This window comes from Arvicanthis niloticus, chromosome 18 (genome assembly GCF_011762505.2).
Source record: "Arvicanthis niloticus isolate mArvNil1 chromosome 18, mArvNil1.pat.X, whole genome shotgun sequence".
Taxonomy (NCBI): domain Eukaryota; kingdom Metazoa; phylum Chordata; class Mammalia; order Rodentia; family Muridae; genus Arvicanthis; species Arvicanthis niloticus.
In genome coordinates this window covers 11,783,128-11,799,921 of record NC_047675.1, presented here as the reverse complement: position 1 = coordinate 11,799,921, position 16,794 = coordinate 11,783,128, and the positions used below count along the sequence as shown (strand labels likewise).

Here is a 16,794-nt window from a genome sequence, read left to right as displayed (position 1 = left end):
GCAGCTGCTGCTGCAGCTTCCTTGTGACAGCAGTATGGTCCCACACAGCATGATGAAGGGTGGAGATCCTCACCAAGATTGGAGGTGGCAGGGACTACATAAGGAGGCTGAAAGAGGACCAGGCTGCTGGAGCCAGAGAAATAATGCTAGTGGCAGGCAAGGAAAGCATCCAGACTCCACGTCAGGCTGCTGTGGGCCACTCGTGATGGCCAGCCAGTGGGGTGCCTGTGAGATAACCATCAAAATCCAGCCTCATGGGCTGCTGTGGGCCACTCGTGACGGCCAGCCAGTGGGGGTGCCTGTGAGATAACCATCAAAATCCAGCCAGGTATAGACAACTATCAGCCCAGCACCCCAGCAATAGAGACAAGGTGTGGCTCAGCTTTAAGATAGGATTTCTCATGTATCCCCGGCTGTTCTGGAACTCACTCTGTAGACTATGGTGGACTCCGACTCACAGATCTCTGCCTCCCGAATGCTAGGATTAAAATCTGACTGAAATTTTTTTTTTGTCTTTTTGTTTATTTGTTTGTTTCTTTTTCTTTTTTTTTTTTTTTTGTTTGTTTGTTTCTTTGAGATAGGGTTTCTCTGTGTCCTGGCTGTCCTGGAACACACTCTGTAGACCAGGCTGGCCTCCAACTCAGAAATCCGCCTGCCTCTGCCTCCCAAGTGCTGGGATTAAAGGCGTGTGCCACCACCGCCCGGCTGTTTGTTTGTTTTTCGAGACAGGGTTTCTCTGTGTAGCTCTGGCTGTCCTGGAACTCACTCTGTAGACCAGGCTGGCCTCGAACTCAGAAATCCGCCTGCCTCTGCCTCCCAAATGCTGGGATTAAAAGCGTGTGCACCACCGCCCAGCTGAGATTTATTTTTAAGTGTTTGCATGTGTGAGTATGTTGCCCCACTAAGGTCTGAAAGAGGGCCTTGAATCCCTTAAAACCAGAGACAGGCAGCCGTAAAGCCTTTGGTCCTCTACAAGAGCAGTACGGATTCAACCACTGAGCAATCTCTTCAGCCCCTAAGAATAAAAGTCCCTCATGGTGGTTACTTTTAAAGAAATGGAGATTAAAGTAGTTCCACAGAAGGTCACTTGACAAACTGATTAAGCGCTGGGTGTCCGTGAGCCGTGGATAAGCAGAGCTGAAGCTGTCAAGTAATCGATTCCGTAACGGATGGACAGTTCTCGACAAAAATAACCCCATCGCCTAGCACCTTGGAGCTCCCAGCTTAGCTTGGGGACAGGTTGCAACCACTGTTGCAGACACTGAAAACGGTACAACCTGGGCGGCGTGCGCGCATGCGCACGCGGCAGGACGCAACTCCGCCCCGCAGCCTGTGTGGGACTTCAGTGCGGACCTGCCGGGTAACCAACATGAGACTGGAAGCGATTCGCTACTCTCCGGGCTCGCTGCAGATCCTTGACCAGCTGCAGCTGCCGGAGCGCTGCCACTACGAGGCGCTGAGCTCCGTGCAGCAGGCCAGGGAAGCCATCCGCGCCATGAAGGTGCGCGGCGCCCCCGCCATCGCGCTGGTCGGCTGCCTCAGCCTGGCGGTGGAGCTGCGGGCGGGCGCCGGCGGTCCCGGGCTCGCCGCTCTGGTGGCCTTCGTGCAAGACCAGCTGCGCCTTCTTGTAGCCGCCCGGCCCACCGCTGTCAACATGGCCCGCGCCGCCCGGGATCTGGCTCACGTGGCGGCCCGGGAGGCGGAACGAGAGGGTGCCACTGAAGAGACCGTGCGGGAAAGGTACGGGATCCTGGACCAGGCACTGCACCAAGCTGAAGCTGCCGACCTCCCTTTTCCATTCTGATGCCAGGGAGCAGGCGCAGTGCACGCATGCGCGGTGTTCAGAGGCCCACAGACAGGACTAGGAGTCAATTCCTGCTCTGTGTTCCCCAGGTTCTTGAATTCAGCCCCTTAGCAGCGCCACACCAGTTTCATTACACCGGTTCTGTCTCGTTTGCCTTGAAGTCTTGTGTGCTCTGCCCCGCTTTCCTCTCTGCCTTTCTTTTCCATCCCACTTCCGGTCAAGCCACTTTGTTCTAACTGCTTTTCTGTGGCTCCTGCTCTAGCCTGAGACTAGACTCTAGAGCATAAAACACTGCAGTTAGAACTCCATCTCCAGGTTCCTGCTCCTTCCCCTCCCTTTCTGTAAAAACACTTTGTCCCTGATTCTGCCCCTCTTGTTCATCACCTGCGTCTCCCACCCTAATGTCATCAACACAGAGGGAAAGGGTTTCCTTGTGTTTTACTTCTGTGCCCCACCCCCCAGTGCCTGGCTCACATATATTAGTGAGCAGAGTGGCAGGTGTATCCTCAGGCTGTCTGTCCCCTTCAAAGTTAGCGAGGTCCCTTCCAACTATGCTAAGAGCTTCTTTTGTCCCCAGAGTGATCCGCTTCGCCGAGGATATGTTGGAGAAGGACCTCAAAGATAACCGGAGCATCGGGGACTTGGGAGCCCGCCATCTCCTAGAGCAGACCAACCCCAAGGGTGGCAAGGTGACCGTGCTGACCCACTGTAACACGGGTGCTCTGGCCACTGCTGGCTATGGTACAGCGTTAGGTGAGAAGGCACCTTCGACTGTCAGGGCATGGGAGCGTCTTTTGGGGATTCAAGGCAAAGCAACGGGAGCTGGGGGTTCCGTGGCAAGAGAACTTGCTTAGCTAGGGCTGGCTCAGCAGTTTAAAAGTATGGACTCCTCTTGCAAAGACCTATTAAGTTCTCAGCACCCACAGTAACTACCTGCAACACCAGCTTCAGAAGACCCACAACCTCTTCTGGCCTCCATGGGCACATGCACTTACATGCATAGAGATACGCGTGCACATAATTAAAAATAAACACTTTCGGGCTGGAGAGATGGCTCAGCAGTTAAGAGCACTGACTGCTCTTCCAGAGGTTCTGACAACCTCATGGTGGCTCACAACCATCTGCAATGGGATCTGATGCCCTCTTCTGGTGTGTCTAAAGACAGCTACTGTGTACTCATATAAATAAAGTAAATATATCTTTAAAAAAATAAGTAAACACGTTAAAAGAGTACATACTTAGCTTAGTGTACACAAGTATACACTAAATCCAGGATTTAGTCTCCAAAACCTAAAAAGAAACTACTTTCAGCCACAGAAATGTGAATATTTGTTTTGTTTTTTTTTTAAATAATATTTTGTGTATATGAGTGTTTTTGCCTGCTGTGTGTATATGTATCATGCATGTACCTGGTGCCCAGAGGACAGCAGATGGTGTTGGAGCCCCTGAAGCTAGAGATACAGATGATTGTGAGCCAGCATGTGGATGCTGTGAACCAAACCCAGGTCCTCTGTAAGAGCAGCAAGTGTCCTAGCCACTGAGCTGTCTCTCCAGCCTGGCATAATGTGGTTTTTTTTCCTACCCCCCAGTATATTAGCTCCTGTACAGAAACCCTTGGGAAGTTGTCTGCAGGTGTACGCTTATCAAAGAGTTCGACCACTGGCATTAGACCCTGTCCCTCCTTTTACACATAGATTGAAGTAGTTCTGCCATCAGAGACTAGAACCTTCCCTGGGTCACCTGCCTGGCCTGGCCCGAGCCGCATACCTACAGAAGGGGCATAGTGTCAACTCCAAGAGGACAGGGGAGCTGAGAGTGACACACCCTGAGTAAGTGGCCACGAGATAGAGATTTGGGAATCAAGGCAGCAGATTCCTCCTGGCCCTTGGTTGTCCAGGAAGCTCTGCTATCTGCCAGAGTCCAGCGCTCGATCTCGGGAACCCAGATCTTCAGAAGGAGGCTCCTGGGCCCTATTCATTGACTCAGCCAACAGACATTAAGCAACTACTGACTGTTTCAGCAAGTAAGAACAAGAACACAGTGGTGAACCATGGAAGAGATCCCAGGCACCTGCAGGCTGGAGTACAGAGAGGAGTGACAAGGGGCTCAGGGGCATGAGTGAGCAGCACGGCACAGCTGAGAACCCACTGAGGAGCTCTGTGTGTGTGGCTCTGCTATAGAGCACCTGCCTCCAAAATGCAAAGCCACAGGTTCCATCCGTCCCCAGCACTGCAGAACACACAGAAGGTGCTAAAAGCCACTCAGTGAGCTAGAGCAAAGAAGATCATCTTTCAAGGTGTAATCTGAACCTTATAGGAAGACCACGTCTCAACAATGACAAATGTTCTAAGTGACAAGGACAGGGCAGGGACTAAAGATCAGAATGGTGGGGTTGCTATGTGAGACTGAGGAGCCTCAGGGTGTTGTCGGGATGGAGACGTAAAGATGATGAGGGAAGAGTGTGTCAGGGACAGGAAAGGCTAGGAGCCGTGCTGTGCGCCACACTTGCAGCCCTGGCCTCGGGATCACCATGCTTGTCTGCCCACAGGTGTGATCCGCTCACTGCATGAGATGGGCCGATTGGAGCATACCTTCTGCACGGAGACCCGGCCGTACAACCAGGGAGCCCGGCTGACAGCCTTCGAGCTGGTGTATGAGCAGATCCCTGCCACCCTCATCACTGACAGCATGGCCGCTGCAGCCATGGCACACCAGGGAGTGTCAGGTCAGTGGGCTGGGCACGGTGGGGCTGGAATGCCTTAGGCATCCAGAGCCAGGTTTGTGACCTCCCTGACTCTCCTCCGACCCCCAGCCGTGGTGGTGGGAGCTGACCGTGTCGTTGCCAATGGAGACACAGCCAACAAAATAGGCACCTACCAGCTGGCCATTGTCGCCAAGCACCATGGTGTCCCTTTCTATGTGGCTGCCCCCAGTTCATCCTGTGACCTCCATCTGGAAACTGGAAAGGAGATTGTCATAGAGGAACGCCCCAGCCAGGAGCTGACTGACCTGAATGGAGTCAGGATTGCTGCACAGGGTAAGGTGTGGGGTTGGCACTCTGGGCATTGTAGGCTTCAACGGCATGAGCCACGTGGCTCTTTCAAGCCACTCCTTAGCTGGATTCTGATGGTGTAAGTTAATTCCAAGGCCGGACTGTGTAAACAGTACTGTGGCTAGAGAAGGAGCTCAGATGGACCTCAGCAGGTAGAGACCGGGGTGAGGACCTGAGTTTAGGGCTCAGAGCCAACTTTTTTTTTTTTTTTAAGAATTATTTATTTTATGTATATGAATACATAAAATATGAATTTTATGTATATGAATATGTATATGAATATGGTAGCTGTCTTCAGACACACCAGAAGAGGTCATCAGATCTCATTACAGACGGTTGTGAGCCACCATGGGGGTTGCTAGGAATTGAACTCAGGACCTCTAGAAGAGCAGTCAGTGCTCTTAACCTCTGAGCCATCTCTCCAGCCCAAGAACCAACTTTTTAAAAAGCCAGGTCTGGTGGCACAGGTTTGTAATTCTAGTGCTTGGGAGACAGAGAAGGCAGCTCCCTGGGGCTTCTAATCAGCAGAGTACGGTCAGTGAGCCCAGGTTCGGTGAGAGACCCTGGCTTAAAACTTAAGTTGGCTATTTCCTGAGGAACCACAAGTAAGGTTTGCCCCTCAGTCTCTATGCAAGAACACGTGCACACACGTCAGCAGTACTGGGTGCGCTAGTGCAACCTGTAATCCCAACATTCCAGAAGCCCAGACAGGAGGAGCCTCACAAGTTCAAGACCACCAGATGGTACAACTAAGTTTCAGGCAGTGTGGCCTATCAAGTGATCCCTGTCAGAAAAGCATAAAACCAAGAAGTCTTGGCCTGGACAAATATCTACATAGAAAACCAGGGATGGTGGTACATACCATACCTGTGACCCCAGCACTGGGGAGGCTGAGGCAAGAGGGCTGCTGAGAGTTCAGGATCAGCCTGGGCTACATAGTAAGATTCCCCATCTCAAACATCAGAGCCAGATTGTGGTGGCAGCGGTACATGCCTTTAATCCCAGCACTTGCAAAGGCAAGCAGATCTTCGAGTTTGAGGCCAGCCTGGTCTATAGCGTGAGTTCTAGTACAGCCAGAGCTATACTGAAACCCTGGGCCTGGTGTCTGCTGAAGAGATTGAAGCAGGAAGATCGCCAGTTCAAGGCCAGCCTCGTCAATATAAATTTTATCCCAAAATAAATATTTTAGAGACAGCCAAGGGTGTAACTCAGATATCTATGGAGTGCTTGCTAGCATTTGCAAGACCTGAGATTTAACCCCAAAACTACATCAGAAACATTTTAAGTTAAAAACAATTAAAATACATCATATACAAAAGTCTCAAAGAATAACAGAGACATTATAAAAATAGTTTGCTAATCTTGGTGGTGTAGATCTGGTAAACCTAGCACTCAGGAGGTGGACACGAAGACCAGAACATCATAACCAGCCTTGGCTACATAGAAAATTTGAGGCTAGCCCAAGATACATGTATGACCCTGTGTTAGAGAAGTAATTACATTTTTTTAAACTGGTTTTCAAAACATCTGTGAAGGCTCCGCCCCATCCCAAGAACTGGAAAAACAGATGCAACAGCAAAGCATACCCATGTCTGAGTCAGTGCAAAGGCCCTGGGGTGGATTCTGAAATTCTTAAAATCTTAGGGCTAGGCAAGAGCTGGGTAGAAATCATCCATCATAAGGCTGAAGACTTCTTGGGCAGCACATAGAGAGTGTGTTCTTTCTTGGCCTCCTTACTTTCGTCCCTTTGCATTATGGGTATGTGTGAATCCCTAGAGTCTCAGGACCCTGTAGCCTAAGAATTACTGTGGTGAGGACAAATGCCAATAGCCAGGGAGTTCTCAGAGCCAAGTCCCAACCTCACGTGCCCTCTCTCCCCTGCAGGAATCCGGGTTTGGAATCCTGCTTTTGATGTCACCCCCCACGAACTCATCACAGGTGGCATTATCACTGAGCTGGGTGTCTTTGCCCCTAAGGAGCTCCGAGCAGCCCTAAGTGCCTCCCTCTTCTCAGAGGGACAGACCCTAGAGAGTCCCCAGGTGTGACTAGCTGGCTCGACCTGCCCTGCCCTGCCCTGCCCTGCCCTGACTTCCTCTGGTTTTCTAATAAAGTTCTCTCGTGGCTACCCAAAGTTTGTTTTCCCCCACCATCCTCCCTCTTCCAGCTGCAGGGGCGGACATGGAACTTACACAGAGACCCACCTACCTCTGCCTCCTGAGCAAAAGGTCAAAGGTGTGAGCCCCTACAACCTGCTTTGCTTTATTTCTTGAGAGTCTCTGAACCTGGAACTCAACATTTAGGCTAGACTGCAGGGGTCCTCCCGGCTTCAGCCTGCTCAGCACTGGGATAGAGGGTGTGTGCACCAGCGAATGATGGGGATGCAGTTCAGGTTCTCGAGCATAAACAATAAGCACTTTACCCCTGTACCATGTCCCCAGCCACCAGGTGCATATTTTAAATCTTTTAAAATTAAAAAGACCATTGCTGGGGCTGTAGCTGTGGCAGCTCTCGTGCTGCAAATATGAGGCTGCTATCTGTCCCCAGCACAGCTGCAAAATTAATGCAAGGAGTTTCTTTAGTGACATCTTTATTCTGTGTGTGGAAATGATCTCCAGGACAGGAGTCAGTTCTCTGCCTCTCTAGTGCTGATTTTAAACGCCTGCGCCACCACCCAGGAGCAAACTCAAGTTTTCAGGCGTGGCAGCAAGCATCTTTCTTTACCCACTGAGCCTTGTTACCAATGATTGCTGAAGGTTTTTGACACTCCTTTAATTTTTCTCCAAAAGGAGCTCCTCATTTACCACACCCCAAGCTTTATTTGAACTTTTATGTATAAAAACCGCATATTTTATAATACACAAATATGGTCTTACCCCTGAAAATGGTAGTACAATTTTCCTTTGAACTTTTTGGACAGCTGCTCCTTTAAGAGTTCTGCTCTGTGTCCTGTGAGACCTTGAGTCTTTGCGGCCCACTGTAGCCAATGGCGTCCCGCGACTTCCGGCTCTTTCGCGTTGCCCCGCCTCTTCCGGCTTGCGGTGGAACATGGCGCAGGGACAACGCAAGTTTCAGGCGCAGAAACCTAAAAGCAAGGGGGCTGCTGCGGTGGAGCGGAGCCGCGGGCCTCGGAAAGGCGGTAAGGAACCGGGTGAGGAGGAGGAGGGAGAGAGGACGGCGGACTCCGGGAAGGTGGCCCAGGCTCACCGGCTCGTGTCTCTCCCCCAGGTCGAGTCATCGCTCCCAAGAAGGCGCGCGTTGTGCAGCAGCAAAAGTTGAAGAAGGTGAGTGAAGCAATGCAAGTGGTCCGGGATGGGGGACAGCTGAGAGCATCCCCAGCCGCACGTCTGTGTCCTCTCCTGTTCGAGGAGTCTTGGCCCCGCCCTTAGCTTCTGAGGGCTTCGGGTGCGCGTTATGGACGGTCAGCAGAGACAGATAGCCAGCCTCGGGTGGCTGTTGATGTTGTTTAATGTGTATGAGTGGTTTTTGGTTTTTCGAGACAGGGTTTCTCTGTGTAGCCCTGGCTGTCCTGGAACTCACTCTGTAGACCAGGCTGGCCTCGAACCCAGAAATCTGCCTGCCTCTGCCTCCCAAGTGCTGGGATTAAAGGCGTGTGCCATCACTGCCCGGCTGTGTATGAGTGTTTGCCATTGTATGTATGTGCGCACGCGTGTGTGTGTGTGTGTCTGTGTGTGTCTGTGTGTCTGTGTGTCTGTCTTGTACCCGAAGAGGTAGAAGAGGATGTCCAAATCCCTAGAATTAAAGTTATTGATGGGTTTTGAGCCATCGTATGTGTGCTGGGAACTGAACCTTGATCTTAAAAGAGCCAGAAGTGCTAAAGCTGGGCGTGATCTCAGCACTCAGGAAGCAGAGGCAGACAGAGCTCTGAGTTCAAGGCCAGCCTGGTCTACAAAGTAAGATCCAGGACATTGTCTCGGAAATAAATAAATAAATAGATAAATAAATAAATAAATAAAGTGCTTTTAACAGCTGTAGCCTCCAAAGTAATACTATGTCTTAATTATGTGTGTATGTGTGGTATGTGCACCTGAGTGCATATGCCCCCAGAGGCTAGAAGAGGACATCTGGTCTCCTGGAGTTGCAGGTGGTATGAGCTATGAGCCTGACCTGGGTGCTAGGTACAGAACTCAGGTCATCTGAGAGAGAAGTACGTGCTCTTAAAGCACTGAGCCATTCCTCCAGCCCTGTTTTGTTATCTTGTGTTCTGTCTGCCTCTGTGCTTTTGAGAAAGATCTTCACACAAGCCCATGCTAGCCTGGAGCTATCTAGCCCAGCCTCCAGAGTGCTGCTGGGACTGGTGTAGACCACTCAGCCCTGTTTCTGTACTGCTGTGGATTAAATTCAGTCTTGTTCACACTAGTCAGGCACTGTACTAGCGGAGCCACGTTCCCAGTCTATCCACCCCTTACCCCCTGTTTTCCTAAGACAGCCCTAGCTGATCTGGAGTTCACTCTGTAGACCAGGCTAGCCATGAGTTTACAGCCATCTTCTTGCCTCTGCCTTCTGGGTGCTGGGGTTAAAGGTGTGCACCACAACACCTAGCTCCAGCCTTTTTTGAAAGAAGGTCTGACTCTAGGCCAGGCTGGCCTTGAACTTGCCCTATCTGTGACATCCCGAGTGTTGGGAGTATGGGGTGTGCACACCACGTCTAGCTTTTTATTGTCAGGCTTAACTGACGATCCAGGTGGGAAGGATTGAGCTAATTAAGACATTGTTGAGTCAGAGGCTAGAGAGCAGTTAGGAGCACTGGCTACCCTCCCATAAGACCTCGATTCGGTTTCTAGCACCCACAGGGCAGCTCACAGTCATCCCTAACTCCAGTCTCAAGGGGTTTCCAGTGCCCTTTTCTGCTGTCTACCAACACTGCATACATGTGGTACACAGACACGAATGCAGAGAAAACACTCGTACACAAAAATTAATAAGAAAGTCAGAAGCTTCAATGTGGCTTAAATCCTAAGCTCATTCTGTCTCCTCAGGTAGGTTACCCAACAGCTTGCTCTGCTCTGTGAGCACCTACTCTCAGGTTCTAAGTGAGCTCCTCCCACAACCCACCACTTTGCTTTTTGCCCTCTCGGGTTCAGAGGTCATCCTTGAACATGGTTCGTATGCAGACTGGTCCCGTTAGCATCCATCCAGAACCCATCCACCTTCAAGGTCAGCTCCTAGCCAAGGCTACCCTCTCCCTGCTACAGCAGCTTAGGCACCTGCCTGTGCTCAAAACTAAAACTGGCTCTCTTTTCTGTCCAGAACCTTCCATAGTTGCTTTCTGCTCAGCAAAAGCCCAAGCCCTTCACTTTCTGGTCCTCATTCCTTTTCATCCTTTGGGCTGTCCCACTGCTCAGACACCACATTGTGCTCACACAGTGTCCCTGGAACCTTTTTTATTAGCAGTACTTTTTCTCATGTTCTCATGACTGACACACTGTTGTCTTCCTCAGAACTCCTGTGTTCACCCCATTAAGCTGTCATGGTCATAGGAGCTCAGGCAGAGCAGGAGTGGGTGGGTAGCTGCCTGTCAGTGACTTAAACTGCTTCCTTGGCCTCACCTAGGAAAGTGGGTGACACATGGGACAGAAAGGGCTATCACCATTACCCCTGACTTTGGGACCCTGTTTAATGCAGGGGCCTCTGTTTCCCCATCTGTAAAATGAGTGTGAGCAGAGACACAGAGATAGAAGGATTTGGTTTCCTTTTGACCTGAGCATGGTAGCATACAGGCCTGCAGGGGTAAGTCAGAGCAGAAAGATTTTGTGTCTGAAGCCATTCACAAAGAACAAAAGGAAGATGTGTGTATGCTTGCTCTGTGTTCCCCCCACAGAGCCTGGAAGTGGGAATCCGGAAGAAGATCGAGCATGATGTGGTGATGAAGGCCAGCTCCAGCCTGCCTAAGAAGCTTGCACTGCTGAAGGGAGCATCAAAGAAGACTGGGGCCACCACCTCTGGCAAGGCAACATCCTGAAGGCACTGGGACTTTGCAGGTGACCCCACAGGCTGGCTGGACTTGAGGGAAGAGGATCCTGCTCCAGACCTGGTGGCACCTGGACCAGCAATGCCCAATGTGATGCTAAGCCTCAGGCTAGCTCCCAAGTGTAAGCGTGGTCAGCTTCCTCTGCTGGGTGACAGGTTGTGATAAACTTGGCTCTATTGTCTCTCCAGCTGTTCAGTGGGGAGAGTATTCAGGGACTCGGTGAGAATAATCTCTCCCCAGGTGCGGGGCCCCCACCCCAGTCATCTAATGTCAGCCGTCATTGTCTATACACGAAGAAGGGTCCTGTATCTCCAGTGAGGCACCACCTCCTCCCATCACACCAATAATCCAGAGCCACTTGTGGACGCACCAGTGTTACCCAATAAAGCTGTGTCACAGAGGCTGTGTGCCATTCTTGTGCTTTCCTGTCTGAGGGACTCACACCGCTGTAGTCACTCAGACCTGCTGGGCCAGATGTTGATCATGTCCTATGAACGGTGCTTGCCCTGGTGGCATCCTGTGTGGTATGACCCTGGGGCACGCATTGAGTGTGCTGCAGGCCCGTCCCTCTGTGCCTGGCTAAGGATTTCACCCACTAAGGCAGAGTTGTTGGGTCACTAGTGACTGCCCAGTGTTGAGGTAAGTCCGGTGTTGGTCAGAACTTAGTGTTGAGTCTGTCTAGTGCTCCCGGGCTGGCTTCTGGTTCACCTTAGCTGACTGCTGGGGATCCTGAGACACACCCAGTGTACTTGGAAAGCACAGGAAGGGCCAGATGTCTGTGAGCATGGAGGGCGCCCTGAGAGGCTAGGCTTACCTCATGGTTGGGCCTTGAATTGGTTGGTAGTGCCTCTGTCTCTGGCTTGTGATGGGGTAGATCCGAGCATGCAGCTTCCTACCATACCTACCTCTGGTACCCTCACCACAGATCTAGAATGGGTCTGCCCATTGTGAATACCACCCCCAGAACTATGTGCCCATCAGTGGCCTGCCTTGGGTTTAGCTTGGTTCTCAGACAGGGTCTCCCTGTGTAGACCAGACTGGCTTCAAACTCCAAGCTGTACCTGCCTCTGCCTCCCAAGTTCTGAGATTTAGAGTGCCTAAGAGCCTGTGTAATTTGTTGTATATGGGTATATGTGCACATAAGTATGGGTGCCCAAGGAGGCCAGAGGCACCCCATCATCTAGGGTTGGAGTCACAGAGAAGTGGGGCCATTAACTGCTGAGCTCTCTAGCTCCATCTCAGGAGTTCCTGGTAGTAAGAATAGGATGGGGATGGGTGGTGCACTGTTCCGAGCCCCTCCGTGTCCCCTTTGCCCGCGGGTGGTTACCACAGCGAGGCTTTACTTCTTGTATAAGCAGAAGCGGAAAGACGGAAAGCCTGGAAAAGGCACTGCTTAAATACACCCTAGAGTGACATGTTCACTTCTGATTGGCTGTTCACTCATTACCCCATATTACGCCCCGGGATGGGCAGTGACTTTGGCGAGCTTTTTGCCTTTTGCACCTGTGCAGTCAGTTGTTTACTAGTGGGAGGACAGGATGCCCGCGCTATCTTGTAATGGCGAATGCTGACACGATCACTGCGGCTCCCAACAGTGCACGCCTTTAATCCCAGCGCGGGAGGTAGAGGCAGTTGGAGCTCTGAGTTCCAGGCCAGCCTGGTGTACAGAGAGTTTCCAGGCCGTTTAGGGTTACATAGACCCTGTCTGAAAACAAGAGCTCGGTTGTCTGCTTGACTGACTGGCCTAGTGTCACAGCTCCGTGTGTCCGGGGAAGCACATGCAAAGGAGTGATGCAGAATAGTGGCTGGGTAACCACCTGACTGAGCTGCATCAGGGAAGCCCAGATAGATAGAAGAAGCAGCCTGTCTCAGTATGGGATCGCCTCTCCAGTGCCTGCCGCCATCAAGCGCCAATCCAAGCCTTTCAACTCATCCCAAACAGCAGCAGCATACCTTAGAGCCTCCTGCCCTTCAGCAACCTCCTGGGGACTTGAACAGAGCTCTCTGGCACTGTGACACCACTCAGTCCCTATTATGTAAGCAAATCCAGTAAATGCCCTTTATATTTTAGTCTGTCAGTTCCCCCAAGAACTCTGGGAAACAAACAAGAACACTTTGCACTAGCACAAAGGCAGAAATGCCCACCTTTGCATTAACTGGGCTGGTCAAGAATCTGCTCCTGCAACGGTGGGATATTATTCAGCCATATAAATGGAATGAGGGGCTGGAAAAAGAGTTGAATGGGTAAGAATTTGGCACTGGGTTTAACAACCTGAGTTGAGTTCCGAGAGCCCACGTGGTAGGAGAAGAGACCCAGAAGCTAGTTGTCCTGTGACCACCATCGTAAGTAAATGTAAATAAAGGTGAAATGAAGGGTTGGGAAGATGGCTGGCTCCATGGTTCAATGCTGTAGCAGAGGAGCAGGTTTCAGCTCCCACAGCTCTCATGATGACTGTAACTTCAGTTCCAGGGGATCCAGTGTCTTGTTTGGTTGGGTTTTTTTGAGACAGGATCTCTATGTAGTCCTGGCTGTCCAGGAACTTGAGCTGTACACCAGGCTGGCCTTGAACTCAGAAACCCACCTGCCTCTGCCATACAAGGGCTGGATTAAGGGTGTGTGCCACCATTGCATGATCTGGCCTTCCAAAAGCCCTCATTCCATGGGCACTACATGCAAATGCTTTGCTTCCATGTGTGAAAACACTCACTAAAAATATTTGAAGTGTGCAGGGTGTAATGGTATATGTCTTTAATCCTAGCAGTCAGGAGGCAGAGCCAGGCAATTTTCTATGAATTCAAAACTAGGCAGGATTATGTGGAAAGACCCTGTTCCAACCTCCCCCCCCCCCAAAAAAAAAAAAAAAAAAAAAAAGGAAAGCAAGCACCAATCCAGGCTACAACATAGATGAGCCCTGGAAACATGATATGATGCTAACACTGGGCATGGTGCTTACAAACCTAGAAACGAAGCACTCAGGGTGGAGGAGGGAAAACTGAAGACATTTACATGAGCCTCCTCCACACGGTTCAAGGCAGGCCTGAACTAATTGAGTCCCCACCCCAAATTTAAATGGCCTGGTGGTGTGCCCCTTTACCCCCAGCATTCAGGAGGTAGAAGCAAAGGGTTCTGTGAGGTTGCCTTTGTAACCAGGTACAGAACGAAAAGTAGGTACAGTTCTATGACAGGGCAGGACAGGTGAGTGGCTGCCTGGGACTCTGGAGAGGCACATAGTGGACAGTGAACTGGGTTTCCTCCTGGCCTGACTGGAAGTTCTGGAACTAAACAGAGGTGAACCTTCTGCTACAATGTGCCAACAGTGGTGACAGTCCATTTTATAGTAAGCATGTTCCTGTGTCTGACGTCAACAGCTCCTGGAGTCCCATGAAGACTGCAGGCCACCTCGTTCTCACCACACAAGACTGGAAGGCCAGGTGCCCGCAGTATGCCCATGACTAAGCGAGAGCATAGACCATGACAGTCAATGAAGAGACCTTTGTGGAATTGGGTAATTCAGGACCATCCACACAGTCAAATGAGAGAATGCTGGCTCTTTGGACATAAACACATTTTTAACTCCCCCACTCCCAAGTGTAGCCATGAATGGTAATGGGCACCTACAAAACTCTGTACTCCGAAGGCTGAAGCATGAGGATGGCCAGCAGTGGGGGGCTTGCCAGGACTGCCTGGGCTGTAGACTTAAGTCTGTCTAAAAACCAGGAGCCACCAGCAAGTGGTCACTTTTGTGAGGTTTAAGGGGCTTCTTTATTTTATTTTCTTTATTTTCTTTAAGGCAGGGCAGGATCTCACTAGGTACCTCTGGCTGGTCTCCAACTCACAGAAATCCTCCTGCCTCTGCCTCCTCCGTGCTGAAATGTTAAAAGATGAAAGTGCTGGGCCCCCCACCAGACCTTGTTTGTATTTGGTCTGGTACTGAGGACGAACCCTGGGGCTTCCCTAAGCAAGCTGTGCCAGGAGCTAGCCCTCAGTCCTGCTTGTGTGCTTCCTTGCTGAGGCCAAGTATATGATATGCTTTGCTCAGTCCTGCCCTCCTAGAGCTGTACAAAGAGGGTGGCCCGGGAGCTGGTGTGTGTGTAAGGGAAAAAAGGGAGGGTGTCTCCTGCAGAGAAAGTCCAGGGAGCTGTTCTGCTGTCCTGATGGAGCACCCATCACCCACCATGCCCCGATGCTGCCTTTGAACTTGGTGGGCAGCCCTGTGCTGTGAGCTCCAGCAGGAGAGCCCAGTGCTACCTGGGAAGCCGCAGCTCATCAGGAGTCACTCATCTTCCACATTTCCACACCTTCCCCTCTGAGCCTCTGCCCTTGCCACATAGCACCCACAAGCACAGGCACATTCCTGAGAGTGCACTTAAAAAAAAATTCTATTTATGTGTGAAAGTGTTTTACCTGCATATCTCTGTTCATCATGTGTCCCTAGTACCAGAAGACAATTTGGATCCCCTGGAACTGAGTTGCAGATGTTCATAAGCCACCATGTGGGTGCTGGGGATTTTACCTGTGACGTCTTGACCTCTGAGCCACCTCCCCAGACCCTGGAGTAGCCTCTTTTCACCCATCTTTATGGAACAGAGAAAAGCAGGAGACCCATGGAACCTGGCTATGGGCCACTGGGAGACCCTGGGGACCCAACCAGGCTTGCCCCCAACTAGCTTGGAGATAAGCCAAGAAACCATAGCTGACCTGTGGCTCTGGTGCCAGCTTGGTGGGCCTTTTCAAAAGGCCCAGTGGCCAGGGATCTGGAATGATGGCACACTTGCCCCTTAGGACTCCTTGGCCCAATTGTTCCCAAACCTCAAATCCTTAGCCCATGCTGCGATGACAAGCAGGCCCGACCACCTCTTGGCTGCGTGTGTGACACCATCAGCTAGTCATTTAACTTCTCTGAGCCACCATGGTCCCATCTATTTAAAATGGAGACCCAGAATCCCACCTTAGTGGGACAAAGCAGGAACCTGAAGTACCCAGGGCTTTTTTAGTGTGGTCATGAACTGTCCTTAGGCATCAGAGACCCCTTCTCCAGGGCCTGGGAACCATCACATGAGATTTCAGACACAGCTTTTCCCCTGTCTGAATGCCACTTCTGGCAACACTCTACCTCTGAGCTGTGTCTCCAGAAGGCTTCACAGAGCTGAACTGGCCAGCAGGACTGCAGAGCTTGGTGCCACCACAAGCAGGCCTGTGTCAGCTGGCTGCTACTGGCAAAACAAGGGAACCCTCAGGGTAGATACATCCCCAAGCTGTAGATCTATGTTGTTGTTGTCTCCCACATCTGAGCCTGTAGGGCAGCCGTACTTTGCCTGTGGATCGAGAGCACTTGGGTTTGGGGTCAGGAGCTCCAGATGCCTAGACAGTGAGCTCATGGCACAGGCTGAGTAGACATGGCTAGGACTTCCTGAAGCCAGAGCCTCTGGGCTCCAGCAGGGGTGGGGGGCTGCCAGTCCTGAACCACCACTGCCATCACCTTTCCTAAGAGAGGGGCATGTCTGAAATAAGTCTTGAGACTTCAGGGGACACCCTCAACTTTCCTGGCTCTATTCTGATCCCTCATATTTTACTATGGTCTCTGTGTGGCCATGGGCAGCTTCCTGGCCTCGCTGGACCTCACTTCCCTCATCTGTCCTGTTTTCTGACCCTTGTCTACTGTGACCCCAGTCAGGTCAACCCTCAGCCTTTCTGTTTCCCAGCTGCATCACTTGTGAGATGGGATCTTGTCAATATTGATATCGACTATGACAGAATAAAGAACGTAAACAGCAGGCGTTCTGGAATACACCTGTCGTCTCAGCCCTTGGGAAGCTGGGGCAGGAACATCAGGAGTTCAGGGCTAGCCTAGACTATATAACAAATTCCAGGACAGTAAGACCTTATATCAAAGAATAAAGTAGAGTTTAGGTGACAGAGCATTTAGGTGGCAGAGCGCTCAGATGAAT

The 16,794-nt window shown here is 51.1% G+C and overlaps 2 protein-coding genes across 3 annotated transcripts; both read left to right on the top strand.

The window, feature by feature from the left end:
• Nucleotides 1–1,317: 1,317 nt before the first annotated feature.
• Nucleotides 1,318–7,914, top strand: Mri1 (methylthioribose-1-phosphate isomerase 1). Of its 2 annotated transcripts, none has more exons than XM_034522445.2 (5): nucleotides 1,318–1,740; nucleotides 2,382–2,557; nucleotides 4,353–4,529; nucleotides 4,617–4,841; nucleotides 7,774–7,914. In XM_034522445.2, the coding sequence occupies exons 1-5, from the start codon at nucleotides 1,370–1,372 to the stop codon at nucleotides 7,806–7,808; spliced, it is 984 nt and encodes a 327-aa protein (XP_034378336.1). In that variant the 5' UTR covers nucleotides 1,318–1,369; the 3' UTR covers nucleotides 7,809–7,914. The 2 variants fall into 2 exon arrangements, with proteins under 2 accessions (XP_034378336.1, XP_034378334.1); XM_034522443.2 differs by lacking the exon at nucleotides 7,774–7,914 and adding an exon at nucleotides 6,741–6,981 and having other exon boundaries at nucleotides 1,319–1,740.
• Nucleotides 7,854–11,246, top strand: C18H19orf53 (chromosome 18 C19orf53 homolog). Its single transcript, XM_034522446.2, has 3 exons — nucleotides 7,854–7,992; nucleotides 8,082–8,137; nucleotides 10,696–11,246. Exons 1-3 carry the CDS (start codon nucleotides 7,902–7,904, stop codon nucleotides 10,834–10,836), a joined length of 288 nt encoding a protein of 95 aa, XP_034378337.1. The 5' UTR covers nucleotides 7,854–7,901; the 3' UTR covers nucleotides 10,837–11,246.
• The last annotated feature ends 5,548 nt before the right edge of the window (nucleotides 11,247–16,794 follow it).